The 17,371-nt window shown below is 55.7% G+C and overlaps 1 protein-coding gene across 1 annotated transcript in view; it reads right to left on the bottom strand.

Annotated features, from left to right (window-relative positions):
- The window catches only part of JPH3 (junctophilin 3), a 54,886-nt gene that overhangs the window by 10,214 nt on the left and 27,301 nt on the right, over positions 1-17,371 (bottom strand). The window contains exons 3-4 of the mRNA XM_062007472.1: positions 7,082-7,206; positions 1,092-2,011 (exon numbers count right to left, since the gene is read on the bottom strand). Coding sequence (XP_061863456.1) covers positions 1,092-2,011; positions 7,082-7,206 — 1,045 coding nt within the window. The remainder of the gene's footprint in view (positions 1-1,091; positions 2,012-7,081; positions 7,207-17,371) is intronic.

The following is a 17,371-nucleotide window of genomic DNA, read 5'->3' as shown; positions in this document are numbered from 1 at the left end:
GTACTGACTCAACAAGGGGCTGTTCAGAGCGGTGGTGGCTTCCCCACTGCCCCCATGAAACCTCCACCACCTCTCCTAGCAACGCCAGACCAACGGGGACAACACCTGAGGAAGCTGCACTCAACACTAAGTCCAGGAATCACCAAAGAGCAGGGCTGGAAAGGACCTGGGAAATCACACAGTTCAGCCTCCTCCCAAGGCCAGTTCAGCTCCATCCAAGTTATGCAGAGGTCCAACCCTCTCAGCAATTTATTCCAGCCCTCAGCTCTCCAGTGATGGCTAATGGCTAACCACTGCCTCAGAGGCTTCAATTTAAGCCCATTAATTCTGATCATGCAGAAGGGATCGTTCCCTTCCACTTTGCAGCAGCTGTTCTGTGTGTTTGAAAACCACCCTGCCTCCTCTCCTCCAGCCTGAACACCTCCAGCTCTTCCCAGCAGCCAGCTGGTGATGCCCAACGTGTCCTTGTCTCTCCCAAACCGAGGAGCCTGGGGCCACGTCTCACAAGGGGTTACCCTCCCAGTCCCACAGCCTTTGCTCCTGCTTAGCCAGTGTACTTGTGCTCCTCAGAGTGCAGTGACAGCACGTTTGTATCACCCTGATCTGCAGGGCTAACAGCCCACTCCCCTGCTCTACTTGTCCTCCTGACCCGCATTCCCTTCCCTGCAGCTTGCTGAGATCCTTCTGCAGAAGGGGTTTGTCACCCCTCCTGGCTCTGCAACATCCACACACATCTTGAGCCAGTGAGAATGTCTGTTGCCAGAACCAAACTCGGGGAAGCACCCCCCACACCTCCCCTACTCCTGCAGCCTTCCCACGGGGTGAATGCTCAAAACCCTGCCCACGAGGGGTTCTTACCCCTGGCCCTGGGACAGAGTTGCAAACCAAACTCCAACCTGCTGAAAAGCCTGCTGTTCCCACCCAGGGTCTGCAGGGGAAGCCCCTCACCGGCTGCCAGCACACGGGATGGGAGGAGGGAGGGGGACTCAGGGCACAACCCCAGGATAATTTGGGGGTCAGCTCTGCTGGCAGTGTTGGCACCACACAGCTGGGCTTCTGGGCTGAGCTTCAGCACAACTCCAGCTACTCACCGTACTCGATTTGAGCGCATCCCCACTGTCCTCTTCGGATTCTAGTGCAACAGGTAAAGATTTCTGTGGCGGGGAGAAGGTTAAGTCCCACCTTAGTAGCCGAGGTTCAGCTTTGTCCCCGAATCTCAGGTTTTCCAGTTTCTGCACCGTGGGCTCAGCAGAGGAAGCTGGCCTGAAATTCTCTTTGTTCTGGGACTTAGACCTCAGCCTCTGAACCCCGAAGCCCCGCTCTTCCCCGCGGTGCTCGTCAGCCACGCTCCTGCAGGGCCCCCCTTTGCTATAGTGTCTTTTTTGGGTGTGAATCTCTTGCATATAAGAATCCATCCTCATGAGGGGCTTCATCTCCATCTCGTAATTGCTCATCTTCTCCTCGTCCAGCTCAAGCAGCTTGGAGCTCCCTGAGCTGTGGTTGTGAGACCTGTGGTGGGAAGTCCACGAAACCGTGGCTGGGGAATCTGTCCACCTCTCTCTTTGCTTGTGGTTGGAGGCCGAATGTTTGTGCCCTCCGCTCCGACCTCGGTAGTCTTCGGGGAGGGAGGCCGAGCCCGGCTGGCCGCTGCGCAGGCTCCCGCTCCTCAGGCCGCGCGGCCCGGCCGCCTTCTCTTCGCCCCAGCTGTTGGGCCGCAGGTAATCCCCACCCCGGCCCTCCAGCAGCATCTGGATCTCCCCACCCCTCTCTTCATCCACGGACACCTGCCTGGAGAAGTGAGCGCTCTTGTTCCTGCAGGAAGGCCCCAGGGGAGGCGTGGAGCAGGGGCTGGCAGGGAAGCTCTGCAGCGGGCTGTCGTCGGGGGTCAGGTCGGACGGGGTGGTGCCTTTGCGGTACAGCTCGGGGCTCTCTTGCTGCAGAGGGGTCCCGGTGGACAGCACCTCGATGTCGTCGCTGGAGTTCTGGCGCTTGGGCCGCTGGCATTCCAGCCCTTTGGGTTGGAGAGAGAGGGAAAAGGGAGGGAAAGAGAGAGGCAGCAGGGTTATTTGTGCTCTGCGGGCACCCAGCGGGTGTTTGACGCCCAGGAACGGGGCTGAGAGGGTTGGAGCAGTGGGGCACGGGCAGGGCAGTGGCGGTGTAGCACAGTGCACAGGCTGCTGCTTGTTACTGCTGCTCAGTCTGAAGAAAAGGAGGCTCAGAGGAGACCTGATGACTCCCTGACACTCCCTGACAGGAGGTTGTAGCTAGCTGGGGGTCAGGCTCTGCTCCGAATAATGACCCATGCAACAAGAGAAATCAGACTCAGGTTGCCCCAGGGGAGGCTGTGGCTGGAGCTGAGGCAGAACTGTTTCCCTAGAGGGGTGTCAGCCCCTGTGCCAGGCTGCCCAGGGAGCTGGGGGAGTGCCCAGCCCTGGAGGGATCCCAAAGCCCTGGAGCTGAGGTGCTGAGGGCTGTGGGTCAGTGCTGGGCTGGGCAGGGTGAGGGGAGGGCTGGGACTGCAGCAGCTTCAAGGGCTTTGCCAAACTGATTCTATGATTCCATGCTACTAGACCAAGAGAAAAGGCATTGCTGGTTTTACACCAAACCTGCTGTGACCCCCAGCACCCCCAGAGCAGCAGCTGCAGCCCAGCTTGGGGGATGGTTTGGCATCAGCTGCCAGCCTTGGCAAGACAGAGACATTCTGCACTAAGGTTGTTTCTCCACAGCTGTGGGCTACTGACCCTTTCAGAAACTCCTGAGCCACAACCCTGTGGCTCTCAGGGCAGGCACCCTGCTTGCCTGGGGACACACATGGAGGATTGTGAGTACCACAAGTAAAAGGAGATGCAGTGGCTTTGCAGCCCCAACAATGTGGGGAAGCCACTTAGGATGTGGAGCTGTTGGGAGCCCTGTGCAGGCAGAGCAGTTGCTTGGGCTCTCCCTTCCCTGGTGAGCCTCAGCTCAATGGCCCCTGTCCATTGATGGGGTTTTGGGGCATCCATCTGACCAATTTCACCCATCAGTTGACAGTTTGCAAGCACCACAGGTCACGCTGTGCCCTATGCTGCTGTGTGCCAGGTGCTGCTGGGGTCATTCCATGCCCAACTCACAGCCAACAGCCTTCACACACCCCTCCCTGGACAGGAAACCCTTTGCCTGTGAGCTGCGCTGTTTTGGAAGGGGAATCTCACCTTGAAGCTTTCATGGGGAGATGGTCCCACCTGGGCAGATGTACTAACCTCTCATTGAGGGAAAGAATCCCACAAACCACGTAGCAAACAGCTTTCCTGCCCCACACAAGGAGGGCACAGACATGACCCCCCTCAGCAGGTGATGGTGAGCTGTGCCTCACACGTTTAGGCAGGAGCAAGGCAGCGTGTTCAGGGCTACACGAGTGCACTCTGTGTCTTTAAAGACATCATCATCTTATCTCTACCATGCTGAATGCACTTTGTTCCCTTTGAACCCAGAGGACACCCCAGATGACGCTTCCCTGGGGACAGGGACTTTGGGGACTTGAAGAGCTGTTGAGAGTCTTCTGCTGGACCGAGCTGAGAGTCATCAGCTGGCAAGAAACTTGTTGCTTCTCTGGACAATTAAACCCCCCCCCTGCAACTTATCAATCATTGATGAAGCTAAACCATTTCAGGGAGGTGCAAGCTAATAGTGGTTAATCCTCATTCTACCCTCTCAAGGCAGAGCTGTTCCCTGCTGAAGTCATGCTAAATTATGTGAATAATTCGATAAACATATTAAGTGCCTAATGCCCCTGAAATGCATCTAATTGGGATTGCCATGGCTAGACAAGAAATGAGTCTCAAGCAGGAGCAACCCAATTCCTCACCATGGCTTCAAAAGAAATGCTCTGAAGCTCCTGCTCTGCTCTCTCTCCTGCTGAGTGATTTCCTCTTTCTTGGGGAGCTGCTGCAGCTGGGATGTGCCTTCCCTGACTTGACTCTGCTTGACTGTCAAATCTGGGGTTTAATTGTCTGCCAGGGAGAATTCTGTTTGTGTTTTGGGGACAAAGCTCAGCTAGTTCCGTCTCAGCTCCTTCCCTGTGTCCCTGTTTGAGGGAGACTGAAGCTCCTGGGATTTATCTGGGGCCCCTCAGGTGGGTTGGGAATGGAGAAGAGTGGAGTTCCCCCTCTCTGTTCTCATGCAGAATAACTGTCCTTAGGGAAAGGTACAGGCTGACTCTGTGGCTCTTGTTCAGATGTTCCTGTTCCAGCCACCAATACTACAGATGGGAAAACTGAGGCAGGGAAGGAATAAATGGCTTTGTATGAGAAAGCTGTAAAAGCAGCTATTGAAACAGGCTCACCCAAGACTTGGAGTGACCTTATTTGTCTCAGGCTTTGACCAATCTTCCCCAGCTCAGGTCTCCAGGGAGGTGAAAGCTTCCCACGACCCCAAAGCCAATCTCCAATGGCACAACCAGCCACAGCCTTGTCTCACTGCTCCTGCACCTGTGCACCAACGCTGACCTTCCCTGAGCCCCATGGTGGAAGTGAGAAAGCCCAGTGATGCTCCAGCAGCCTCACCCTGCAGACCCCCAGGGACCACACTCATAAACACCCTCTCACCCTCCACCTTCCCCGCCCAGACTGCAACGAGCTCAGCCAATTCTGCCCCTCCATGGGTTCACCCCCTGAATTCTGGGTTCATTCCCTGAGTGTTGCAGCCCCTGGCTGGGGCTCAGGGATGAGCCAGGGGCAGGGCTGCCCCTCGGGCCCCGGAGCCCGTGGCGATGCCCTGCGGAGGCGCTGGGCAGATGCACGCTGCCAGCTCCACGGCTTTCCACACCCGAGGATGTGCAACAATTATCCTGAGCTAAAATTAGGCTGGGAGCACGTGGTGTTCCTGGAAGAACGGTTGTGAGAGCGCGGGAGGATGCGGAGCACCGGGGCTGGGTTGCCAGCAGCGCCCAGCCACAGCATCCCCAAAGCACAGCCTGTGCCCCTGAGGACTGTGCAGGGCTTGGGAGAGGTGCCAGGCTCCTGCCTCTGGACCAAGGAACCTCTGGGGAGCCACTTCTCCATCACTCCCCATCCCACATGTGGCATTGGGGAGGCAGGGAGTGCCACAGGCAGGTGTGAGATCACCCCAGCACAGAGAGGTGGAAAAGGGCAGTGGAGAGGGTGCTGCAAGGCACTGAGCAGGGCTCACTCTGCTTTTCTCCAGGTGAAGGCTTTATGGCCCTGCTGTGGCCTATCTGGGGGGGCTGGTGTCTGCAGGTCTGGAGCCTGGGGCTGTGCTGAGGGGATGGTCTGGGCCAGGAGACCCGTGGGGCTGACCCTGGGGTGGGCATGAAGCCCCCCTGTGATGCTGTGAGGGTGGGTTGCACACAGTACCCACAACACCTTGGGAGGTGGGGACACCCAGCACCGGGGACACTGAGGAAGAGGGTCCCATCCAGCATCCAGGATGCTGAGCATGGAGGGGAGCATGCAGTGCCTGCAAGGTGTGCACATACAGCCCCTGACACGCCGTGCAGCCACTCAGCCTGGACCTGCTGCAGCCCCCCCAGGCAGCCACCCCCTTGGCCTGAGGTGCTGGGGTCTGTGGGAGGCTGGGGCTGCTCACAGCCATTGTCTGCCTGCCTTGGTCCCTGGGCACTCCCTGGCTTCCCAGCACCTCTTGGATGCTGTGTTTGTTTTTTAATGTGCTCTAAGTGGAAACTCCTTCCCCTCCCTTCACTCACACACAACCCACCCAGACGTGAGCACCAGAAACACAAGCCCCAGCACAAGTCAAGCACCATGTCCCCGTCTAGGAGCTAGTGAAAAATGCATTACCTAAAAATAGCTTCCCAAGAGGTGATTTAAAGCAGCAAAGTCTCTTGGCAAGAGGAAATGGAGATGAGGAACAACTCAGGGCTGAAGAAGCCCCTGGGACCGTGCAGCCCTGCAAAAAGCTCAGATCTCCAATCAAATTGGACCTGGGCAGGAGGGGAAACGCTGAGGGGTGTTTGAGCAGGGCTGTGGCTTCCTGCAGAGAGCTGTGTGGGGCTGTGCATGCTCTGCCCTGGCCATGCCCATCCCCTGGGCTGGGGGGATGCTACACACAGCTCCCCCAGCTCAGGCAGGGCCACGGCTGGAGCCAGACCTCAAAGCCCATCTGGCTCGTGGCTGCTGAGCCCTGGGACGTCCCCATGGTGAAGTGAGGTTGCCTGGTCCAAAAGATGCCACCATCCCCTGTCCCCAGAATGGCCCCATGGACATGAGTCACAGGCACCAGCCCCTGGAGCAATTAAATCCAATGAATAACCCTTGCTTACAGAGCTGGAAGGGGGAGCCAGTAATGACAGACACCTCCTAAGGAGGGTTCAGTGCAGGAAAACTTGGAATAAAATCCTTCACACCTCTTAATGAGCTTTTCACTGCCACTGAAGCAGCCCCTCTCACTCTGGGATAGGTGAATCCTTCCCAGTGCCTGCCTGCTGCAGAGCCCTGTCCCACCATGGCTTCACTTTGGCTCTCTCCTCCCTCCCTCAGCCTTTGCTGAGCCCAAGCCCCTTGGCAACCTGCAAAACATCGGGCCAAACTGTCAAGAAGCAGCCAAGATGTGGAGGGAAGGAAGAGGCACCAGGGAAACGGCCCCTGAGCACGTCCCCGGTGCCTTTGCACACACAGGAGACTGGTTTTGCACACCCAAGGGAAGGATTTGGGATCAGCCCAAGTGTTCAAGAGGCATCATGAACCAGAAAAGCCACGGGAGGAACAGCAGTGACCAGCGCTGGGACCACTTGTGCGTGGATTTGGCTTTCAGAGCTCTGGGGGGTTTTTTCTCCTGGGCAGCCATCACAGACAATGGGATGTTTTGGGGTGGAAAGAGGAGACCCCTGGGGCAACAGGACTGCACAGAGCTCAGGTGTTGAATGTTGAAAGCCTCATGCTAAAACTCTGACAGCTGGTGCCACGGGTGATGTCCCACCTGAGAGTCCCGGCGAGGACAGGAGCTGCGGGCGCAGCGCGGCACCCTGCACAGGGCTCGCTTTGTGGGGGGGGTTGGGGCTCTGCAGGGCTGTGTGTGGGTGAAAGCTGTGTCTGTGGGGCTGGCTGTGGTGGGGACACACACTGACCGTTTTCCCTGTGCTGGAAGGAAGGTGAAAACTCTTTGGCAGTGATCCTGGCGATCCGCGCTTCCTCCTGAGCCTTCTGCGCCGCCGTCACGGCCGCCTCCGCCTTGGCCCTGGAGTGAGAGGTCCTGCAAGGCACACACACACAAAGCCCACGTCAGGCAGCTCCCCTCTGCCAAAGAGGAACCCAAACTGCCCCCCCGTGAACCCCCTTTGCTCTGACCCCCTCGGCTGGGACGTGGGGCTCGTTGGGAACGGGGGACATCAACAGCACGGTCGTGAACTGCTGCCCAGGCTGCACAACGCCCAGGGGGGCTGCAAACAGGGACAGCATGCTTTGTTCCCCAGGGATGCATCATCAGCACACTGTGCTGCCACTCAGATCCTCAGAGGAGTCTCGTGAGGTTCAATGAGGGCAGAGTCCTGCATCTGGGGAGGAACGAGCCCATCACCAGCACAGGCTGGGGGGGACCTGCTGGAGAGCAGCTCTGGGACCTGGAGGGAGCTGGGAGTGCTGGTGGGCAGCAAATTAAACACAAGCCAGAAATGTGTCCTTGTGGGCAAGAAGCCAATGGCATCCTGAGGGCATCAAGAAGAGTGTGGGCAGCAGGGTGAGGGAGGTTCTGCTCCCCCTCTACTCTGCCCTGGTGAGGCTTCATCTGGAGTCCTGTGTCCAGTTCTGGGCTCCCCAGAACACAAAAAGTTCCCCTTAAACACAAGGAGCAAGTCCTTTGGTGCTGAGGTGAGGGAGCCCTGGCCCAGGTTGGCCAGGGAGGGTGTGGAGGCTCCTTCTCAGGAGGTTTCCAGCCCCACCTGGACACGTTCCTGTGCCCCCTGAGCCAGGGGAAGCTGCTTGAGCAGGGGCTGGGGCTGCAGCAGCTCTGCAGGGCCCTTCCAGCCCCCACCATTTGGGGACTCTGTGATAACCCTGCAGCAGGCTGGTCCCCTCCATCATGCCTCTGTCTGTGGGGGACCCCCAGCCCAGCAGACACCTGCAGCAACCCCTGTGAGCATCTCCTGGCAGCCCCTGGGGCTGAAGACCTGAATTTGAAGCTGGTGAGGTTTTTTGAACAGAACCCATTTGCTTTTGGATGAGCAAATGAAGATTTCTGCTCCCCCACCATCACATTTTGTGTAACATGCTGTGTGTAAACACAAACAGGGTTTGTCACTGGGAGCACAGGTAGGAGTGGGGGCTTGCCATCAATCCCACCCTTTCACACACTTCACCCTGGACTCACCCACTACAGAGGGTTCCCCAGACCCTCCTGTCTGATGTTGCTTCATCCCATCCCTCAGGAGTTACACTCTCTTACACAGCCCCTCTGCAGCATTCCCAGGAGCATCCTTTGGGTTTGCCCCTTCCCCTTAGCCTCAGCTATTGAGGCACTTGAACAAAACTCCTGTTCCAAGCCACCCTGGTGCAGACAGCGTTATAAATAGCTCCACTGATTTCTTTTCCCTCCAAAATCAGGCTCTCCATCTCCCTTCATCATTGTTGGGGTTTTTTTTGTCCCTCTGCCACTCTCTGAATTCCCTCTGATTTGGTGACATCTGCTCAGAGAGAAGAGCCATTTCTGACAGGCTCCTACAAAAGGAGAACAGGGCCAGTAACGTGCCTGGCACAGCACCCTGCCCCCTGAGCCAGGGGGACAAACCTGCCTGTGAGGGTGGCTCTGAGCTGTCCCCCCTTGGAGCTCAGCTGAGACGCCCAGTTCCTGCTCCCAGGGTCGACCTGGCACTTGTTCTCAAGTGTTAACACATTGTCTTTGCTCTAAGAAGTGTTTTATCTGTATCAGTTGGCTGCTTTGGAGTAGCTGAGGGGGTGGATATGACCCATTCTCTTCTCTCCAGTAATGACAGGACAAGAGGAGAGGGGCTCAAGTTGCTCCTGGGGAAGGTTGATATTGGAGCTGGGGGAGTGCCCAGCCCTGGAGGGATCCCAGAGCCCTGGAGCTGAGGTGCTGAGGGCTGTGGGTCAGTGCTGGGCTGGGCAAGGTGAGGGGAGGGCTGGGACTGCAGCAGCTTCAAGGGCTTTAACAACCACAATGATTGTGATTCTATCACTGGGGTAGTGATGCTGTTGCAGGTCCTGCAGGTCCCCCATGACTGACACAACCAAAACCAGAGTTTAAATACCTGCCCTGAGTCCAGTGTTTGCTCTGCTCAACACTCATGCAGGGTTGGAGGAGTGGACAAGCACACTACAGCCCCACTCCCTGGCAGCTATCTCTGTTCAGCTCTTTTAGGAGGATGCTCTGACCAGGAGCTGCAGCAAACTGCTGGGAGAACAGGCACAAACTGCTCCCTTTTTTGGCACAAACGTGGTGAGTGGAGAGGGATGGGTATCAGTCCCAAAGATTAAACCACCCCAGTGCCAAGGACAGTGCCATCTGAGGCTTCAAATTAAGATGCTGACTCCCTGAGGCTGATAAAACAGCTGGCACTTGCCATGGGAGCTTCTCGGTGGTCTGGACATCAGCTCCTGAAGAGCCTCCATCCACCTACCCCTCTGCTGTCTCCTCAGACTGAAAACTGCTCAGGGAAGGGACTGTCCCTCCCGCACTGCAGCACATTGACAGAGCAGCCTGCTGGTCCCCACTGGCCTGGTACAGAGGATTAATAACATCTGAGAGTGTCTGGACCAAACTCAGCAGGCAGGATTACACACTGCCTCCCGAAACTCCTCCCCAGAGATGCAACTGGAGGCACTTATCTGTCACTTCTTGCCAAGGAAGGAGGTTGGGAGTGGGGAAGAGCAGCTTGTGCCACTTCCAAGGGTCTCAGAGACACACAGAGTCGTCTGCAGAGCAAAGGTGTCTGCAGAGTGGGAGCTACCACCCAAGCCACCAGCCCCTCTCCAGCATTCATCACCTCTCTTTCTCACCAAAAAGAGTCAAAAACCACCATGTCTGGGAGAACAATGAACTTCCATCCCTGGAAAGCTCACTCCAGTGACTTCTGGTCTAGCTGACCCCTGTGGGCTCCACCATCAACCCAGGAAGAGCAGCAACTAGGGGCTCAGCCCTGAAAGGGTTAAAAATCAACCCTATGAACGAAGCCATCTCCCATCTAGAGTATACCCAGCTCCCACAAAGCATCTGCAGAGGCACAGGCAGCTCTCTTTGGCTGTGATGGTCTCTAAGATGCTCAGCAGAGGGAAAGGCAGAATCATGGTGATCTCTGTGTTGCATAATCAAACCCTCAGTATTGCCAAAGAAACTCGGTATTGCAGCGAGTGCTCGCACGACTTGGTCACACACACACTAAATGTAACAGCTCTCACCTTTACACAGGCCCTGCTGCTCCTGGCATGTGATAAATCTTCATTCCCCACTTAATTGCTGGAGTTTATTTCCTTGTAAAGTGGGTCTTTTCCTCCCTGACACAGAGATGGGGCTTGATCCAGCCACTCCTCCTCCTGCCACCAGCCCTGCCATCAGGCTGCCCCAGGCAGACACACCATGCTGGGGAGCAGGGGCAAAACAGGGATGATCCCTCCTTAGCACAGCTGGAGGAGGTTGGTGATGCTCTCAGGTGGGAGGAATTAAACAGATCTTCTTCCATGGCTCCTTTGCTACCTCCTGTGCTGTCCCCATCCCTTAAGGAGCCCACCAGATTGTCTGCAAGAGCACAGTGTCCTCTCATCTGAGCTGATTAAAAGTTGCACATCTGCTGGAAGGTGCTCACCTGGGTCTCTGCTGCCACTGATGGGTGAGCAGGGGCAAACCATGGAATCACAGAATCATTGGGGTTGGCAAAGCCCTTGAAGCTGCTGCAGTGCCAGCCCTCCCCTCACCCCGCCCAGCCCAGCACTGACCCACAGCCCTCAGCACCTCAGCTCCAGGGCTTTGGGATCCCTCCAGGGCTGGGCACTGCCCCAGCTCCCTGGGCAGCCTGGCACAGGGGCTCACACCCCTCTCAGGGAAACAGTTCTGCCTCAGCTCCAGCCTCAACCTCCCCTGGGACAACTTGAGGCTGATTCCCCTTGTCCTGTCATTCATTACTGGGGAGCAGAGCCCGACCCCCAGCTCCCTGCAGCCTCCTGTCAGGGAGTGTCAGAGAGTGCTGCTGTCTCCCCTCAGCCTCCTCTTCTCCAGGCTCAACACCCCCATTCCCTCAGCCCCTCCCCAGCCCCCTTGTGCTCCAGCCCCTTCCCCAGCTCCCTGCCCAGCTCTGGCCACGCTGCAGCCCCTCAACACTGAACCCAGCACTCAAGGTGTGACACACCCCAGGGTGATGGAGGTGGCCAGAGCTCTCTGATCATCAGCCCACCCAAGCACAGAGGCAATTCTGAGGACTTCTAAATCACACTTTAGTGCACTTCACCAGCCAAGAGCCAGAGGGGTCATGCTGGGGGTGGTTTCTAGCTCTGGAGCTCCAAGGCTTTGCCTTGGGTCAGGGCACAGGGTCCGTGCTGGGACTGGCTGGGAAGATTTGCTTTAGTAGTTTTTTGCCAAGCTGACTCACTCTTCTCAGAGGATGAGTGGGCAAGTGGTCAAACTGGCAAGAAGAGCTGGCAGGAGGCAGGGAAAAATCCCAACCAGATCCCTGTAAATCTCTGCAGATCTCCTGTGATTTTGGCCAGGGCTGACAGGAGAAGGGACAACACCTGGGTCACAGGGCCAAGCTCATCAGCTCCAGGTAATCTATATGAAACTGCAATGAAGTGATTTGAAAGAGAGAAGTTGGCTTTTTAGGAATGCCAACAGTGCCTGGCCTGGCTTTGCATGCTCCAGGGGCAGCTTTAAGCCAAAAAGGGGTGAACTCACAGCAAAATCTGTGGCACCTGATGGTCTTGGGAAGAAAGCAAGTAAAATCCAAGCCAGGCAAGGCCTGAGTGGTGTTCAGGTTCAGGGACTGCTTTCAGGAGAACAAGTGGGACAACTGCTCACAAATGAGGCTGGAAATTAAGAGCAAGGGTTACAGACCACCAGAAGCATCTCTGGGTGGAGACAGGTCTGCTGGGTGTTGTAACTGCAGGGATGGCACCTGGTGCCAGAAGAAGCCTCTTTCATTCCTGAGCCCTTCACCTCCATCCAACATTCTTTGAGTGCAGTGTTAGTGACCTGGAACCACATAAGGGACTCCCCATCCTTGTTCCCTCTCTCCTTGCATTCCCCTGTGAGCAACAGGCTCTCCTTGGGTAAGAATGGGGGAGCAGACCCTGAGCAGAAGTGTGCCTGAGGCCCAGGGAAGCTGCAGGGGGAACCCCCCACAGTTCAGGGATTCAATGTGAAAAAGCATCTTCTGGGCAGGATTGCTGGCAATGAAGATGTGTGTTTTCCAAAACCCACACCAGCTTTTGCTGGGGGATTTCTTTTGTGAGGAAACTCTTTGCTTCCCTGATGCCCCTGAGGACTCAGAGCTCAGCTGCTGGGTCTCATCTTAATGGGATTTAGGCTTGGCTTTAGGAAAGTATGAAACTGCTGCTTTATTGGCAGGAGGCTCCCAGCACTCCCCCATCCCACACCAAGCACTGATGGAAACCTCTCCTGAGCATTCCTGACAGTCCCAACTCCTAGACAGGGGCACACATGAGATTGCAACAAGCCCTAAGCCCTTTGTTGGGTTTATTTCAACCAAGTCTTAATCCCTTCTATATTGCCTGCACACCTACAGATCAACCCTCCTGCAAGGGAGCTCAAACCCCCCCAAGCTCCTGGTAACTACAAAGGGCCTCACTGTCTTCTTCCTCTTGATTTCATGTTCAGATGGAGGGCCAGGAGTGATGGACAGATTGCTCCAACCATCCAGAGCTTAGAAGTGAAGCAAGAAAGCTGAGCTCAACATCAAACCTCCAATGCAAGCTTACTGCTCTGCAGCTTTTTTACCTCCTCCTACCTAAAAGGAGAAAACCCTGCAGCCCATATTTTCATGGCAAACATATCCCAACACTCACAAGTGGCCAGGATGGGGTTAAGCAGCCAGTGAGCTCATACTAGGACACAATGAACAGCCTCAAGCTGTCCTAAGGGGCCAGGCTGGCTCCACTTTGTCTCTCAGGTCGATTTGGGCTTGGTTTGTTTGGGCTTGGGTTTTTTTTCAAATGCATCTTTATCCTCCTATAGGAGGAAGTTTTCTGCCTCCATTACAGAGCTTCATGTATTTTTCAACTGGCAAAATTCGATTAAAACATCGAGCAGCTGCCAGAAAACACTCCAGGAACAATCCAGAGGCTGCGTTTGTGAGGCGTTTAGGACTCAGCTGCTTTGCTCTCCCCTTCAACCCTTGAAAAGCACCTGAAAAGCAGCACTGGCTGACTCTGGGGTGTGCAGGGAAGCCTTGGGGTGTGCTTTGCCTGGGGTAGGGTTGGCTGGAGAGCTGAGGAAGAGCTTTTCAGTCCCACCACCCCACGTGCCAAACCCAGGCTGGGGTGAGTCCGAGTCCTTCAACTGCTCTGCCTCGCTGGGGGTTGTTTTCTGCTCCCCCCTCCAGGCACAGAGGAGTGCAGGATTTGGCCCTGAGTGCATCGAGCTGAGATGCACCAAGAAACACAGAGCAGAAGCCTGTGAGTGATGGATGGCAGTAACACAAGCCCGGGCTGAGGGGAGAGCTCCAGCCCCTGGGATCGATAGCTGCAGCTCTCCCAAGGGAGGGATGGGGAGCTGGGAAGAGGCTCTGCCTGCTTGAGACACTATCTCAAACCCCACCTGCAAGGAAAGGAGGCTTGGCTGGTCTTTGTGCTCTCCTACATGGGACAAATTGGTGCTGAATTATTAATAGCTGCAGCAGACTGTCTGGCTTCTACCTCTGCGGGAGCATCTCTGATTTAGGGCAGAGCTCGGGGGAGCTGCAGCACCCATCCTGCCCTCTGCCCCTGGCACGGGCTTCACTGGGCACAGCATCCTGTAGCCAGTCCCCAAAGACCTGTGCAAGAACCTGACTGCAAGGGCCAGGGTAGGAGCGACCCAGGGCCAAGCTCTGTCTAGACATTTCCTTCAGGGAACAGAGAGATGGCAGCAATTAACAACCTGTTTGTTATTTTCCCTATCTGGCATTTATTGCCCTGATAAAACCCACTCTTAATTCCAGCTCCACTCTTTTCACAGCTCTCCTGGCTTGGCTGTTATTGCACTAGGCTTGCCTTGAGTGATTTGTGAAGGCAGTAATACAGTGCTGGTACTCAGGGGGTGGAATATTAAGACACACCAATTAGCTATCTCTGCATAAATTCCCATTTACCTGCTTATCACAAGCATATTTGCCTTGCCTGCTTCCTCTGTCTGCTTCTTCCTCCACCCTCCCACCCCCCTCCCATCGCTGGAATTCTTCATCAAGAGAGAGAAAAAGCAGCTAATATGACCTCTGACATGACGTAATGCAGCCAAAAACGGCTGCTCTGGCTCTTTGCAGCCAGCCAGACAGCTGGTGCTGTGCATAGCAAAGAGAAAGCCTGGCTTCCTTCTGCCTGCTGCCAGAATTCCCAGCTCCAGCTAGAGATTTTGGGGTGGGAGGATGGACCGCCCCTGCCTGAGCTCTGTGAGGAGCAATGAGCCCCAGGCAGAGCAGCAGGAAACCTCCCATGGGTGAGACAGAAGAGGGAAGGGCTGGGGATGCCAGGGCTGAGCATGGGACAGAGGAGATGGTGATTGTAGGCTGTGAAAAAGTTGCTCTCAAAGTCCCATTCCAAGAGAAAAGTTCTGAATTAAGAGGAAAAAACCAGTAGGCAAAGCTTTTAATCCTGACAAAAACACCTTGAGGTGCTTTTATGTTACTGCCCAAGCAAAGCAAACCACAGAGAAGGGTGGGAAATGTGCTCCAAAGCCCAAATCAGACTTTCCCTGGGGTTTTACTCTGGGAAATGCAACGTTCCAGGCTGGAAACAGCTGGGAGAGCTGATGGAGAGCAGGTGCCCATGGGCTGGCTGGGGCACAGCATGCATGAGGGCTCCAGAATTCACGGACACAGGGATGGAGCCAGTTCCCATTTAGCTTGTTGCTCCAGGCACCTGTGCCTGACTCTCCTCTACCTTTATATTTTTGGAGCTTACTAATGGAGAGCACATTTCTCTTCCTTGCACTGAAATGACATTTTCTTACACTTCAGTAAGGGAAAAAGAAATCCCCCAGGCTGTGTCCTTCTGCCCTGTGCCTCGCCTTCAGGGAGCCAAAATGAGTTTGGTTGGAGAACTGAGTTCCCAGCATGTGATGGTGCAAAGTCACAGTGACTCAGGGGGGCTGGAATGGGCCACAGCCAAACATCACAGCCCCAAAACCTTGGGAGAAACATGTCCCAGTGTGCAGCCACAGTGGGCAGAGCTGCATCAGGATCATCTCAGCTGCCCCCATCCCTGAGCATCCCCGAGACGGATCCTTCCCAGTGGAGAAGGATGAGAGCAGATGAAGGACTGTAACACCAGGACCAAATCAGTCATGGGGCTGCTTGGACTTGTTTATTTTATCCCTGTTGTTGCTTAAACAAAATCCACCAGCCCTGGCACAAGAGAAAACAAACTCCATTGACTTCAAAGGGCTGAGCCACGTGGAGCTGGTACCCAAAGGCACATCTGGCAGGATGCTGCCAGCACCTCTCTCTGGCCAAGGGCCATGGGGAGGGAGCCAGGCAGAGCCATGCACTTCCCTCCCAGTGGGTTTCCTTCCTGGTCATGTTTTGCCCTCCAGCAAGGGCAGAGCTGATGGGTCCTTCCCACCAGAGACCATGCCCTGAGATGTTATTTCCAGCTTGCAAGATAATTAACATCTGGAGAGGGAGGCTCACCTCCTGCCATCTGTCACTTGTAATGAAGTTATGCAGGAGGCAGGTGAGTGATGCAGACAGGCAGGAGTGAGGTTGGGGGTCAGTGTCTCCATGAATGACAGGACAAGAGGAAAGGGGCTCCAGTTTCCCCAGGGGAGGCTGAGATTGGAGCTGAGGCAGAACTGTTTCCCTGAGAGGGGTGTCAGCCCCTGTGCCAGGCTGCCCAGGGAGCTGGGGGAGTGCCCTTCCCTTGCAGCTGAGGTGCTGAGGGCCATGGGTTAATTGCAGTGACGATGGGAGCCTTGTTATCTTCTGGAGGGATGCAAAAGCTGCAGGAACCTCTCAGGGCAGAGTCTGGGAAAAGAAGGCAGGGAAGGGGTGAGCAGGGGGCTGCAGCCTGTTTTCCAGCTGTCACGGGGCAGGCTTCCATGATTTTACTGGATAATTATCATGTACATAATGGAAAATGTCCATAATGGCAATGAGAAGTGCTGCTGACCCCCTCTTCATCCCTTGCTCTCCCAGTGCCAGCAGCCAGCCTCACACACACGTCCCAAAGGCAGCACCACGCCAGAAACAATCCTCTAACCCCCTGCAAAAATAGCACCTGGGGCAGGAGCCAAAAGGGGCTGGGAGAAACCTCTAACAACCCTTGGAAATGGGAAAAACACAACAAAAAGAAAGAAAAGAAAAAGCTCAAGAAAAAAAAAGCAAGTGAAGGCACAAAAAACCCCTCCAAGGGAGCTGGGCCAGTGCTGGATGCTCCACACACTGCAGCTGCAGCTCCAGTGTCGGCAGGAAAGGCACAAGGAGAGCAGCAGAAAAGCTGGTGCTGCATTTGGGTGGAGATTTCTAAATGCACAACAGGCCAAGTGAGAGCTCCCTGAGCAGCCATAACTCAGCCTGCTTGGACATGCAGAGTTTGGCTGTACAGGCTGCTGGCTGGAGTCGCTTCAGGCTGGATCCTGCATTCCGGCTGCATCGCCCAGTCTCCGGGCAAGGCTGGCTCCAAAGCTGGCACTGCCAGAGCCCTTGGGAGCCTGTCCCTGCTTGTCAGGCCAAGGACATGCCAGGGGTTTGGTGGGAGGCTTGACCATGGCACATCTGGATCATAGAAACACAGAGTCACAGAGTGCTGGGGGCTGGAAGGGCCCTGCAGAGCTGCTCCAGCCCCAGCCCCTGCTCCAGCAGCTTCCCCTGGCTCAGGGGGCACAGGAACGTGTCCAGGTGGGGTTGGAAACCTCCTGAGAAGGAGCCTCCACACCCTCCCTGGGCAGCCTGGGCCAGGGCTCCCTCACCTCAGCACCAAAGGACTTTCTCCTCCTGTGCCAGGGGAACTCTTTGTGTCCCAACTCGTGCCCTTTACCCCTGGTTCTATCACTGGAAACAACACAAATAAGTGTCTCCCCATCCTCTTAACACCCTTTAGGTGCTGATAAGTGTTAATGAGGCCCTCCCTCAGTCTTCTCCAGCTCCAGGTACCTCAGCCTTTTCTTATAAGAAGGCTGTTCCAGACCCCAGATCACCTTGGGAGCCCGAGCATCTTGGATGGGTGGCTTGGTGTAACATCCCCCATCCTCCTGATTTGTCAGA

This window comes from Colius striatus, chromosome 14 (assembly GCF_028858725.1).
Source record: "Colius striatus isolate bColStr4 chromosome 14, bColStr4.1.hap1, whole genome shotgun sequence".
NCBI lineage: Eukaryota > Metazoa > Chordata > Aves > Coliiformes > Coliidae > Colius > Colius striatus.
The sequence above is the reverse complement of the archived record's forward strand: the minus strand, read 5'-3'. Positions and strand labels throughout refer to the sequence as shown.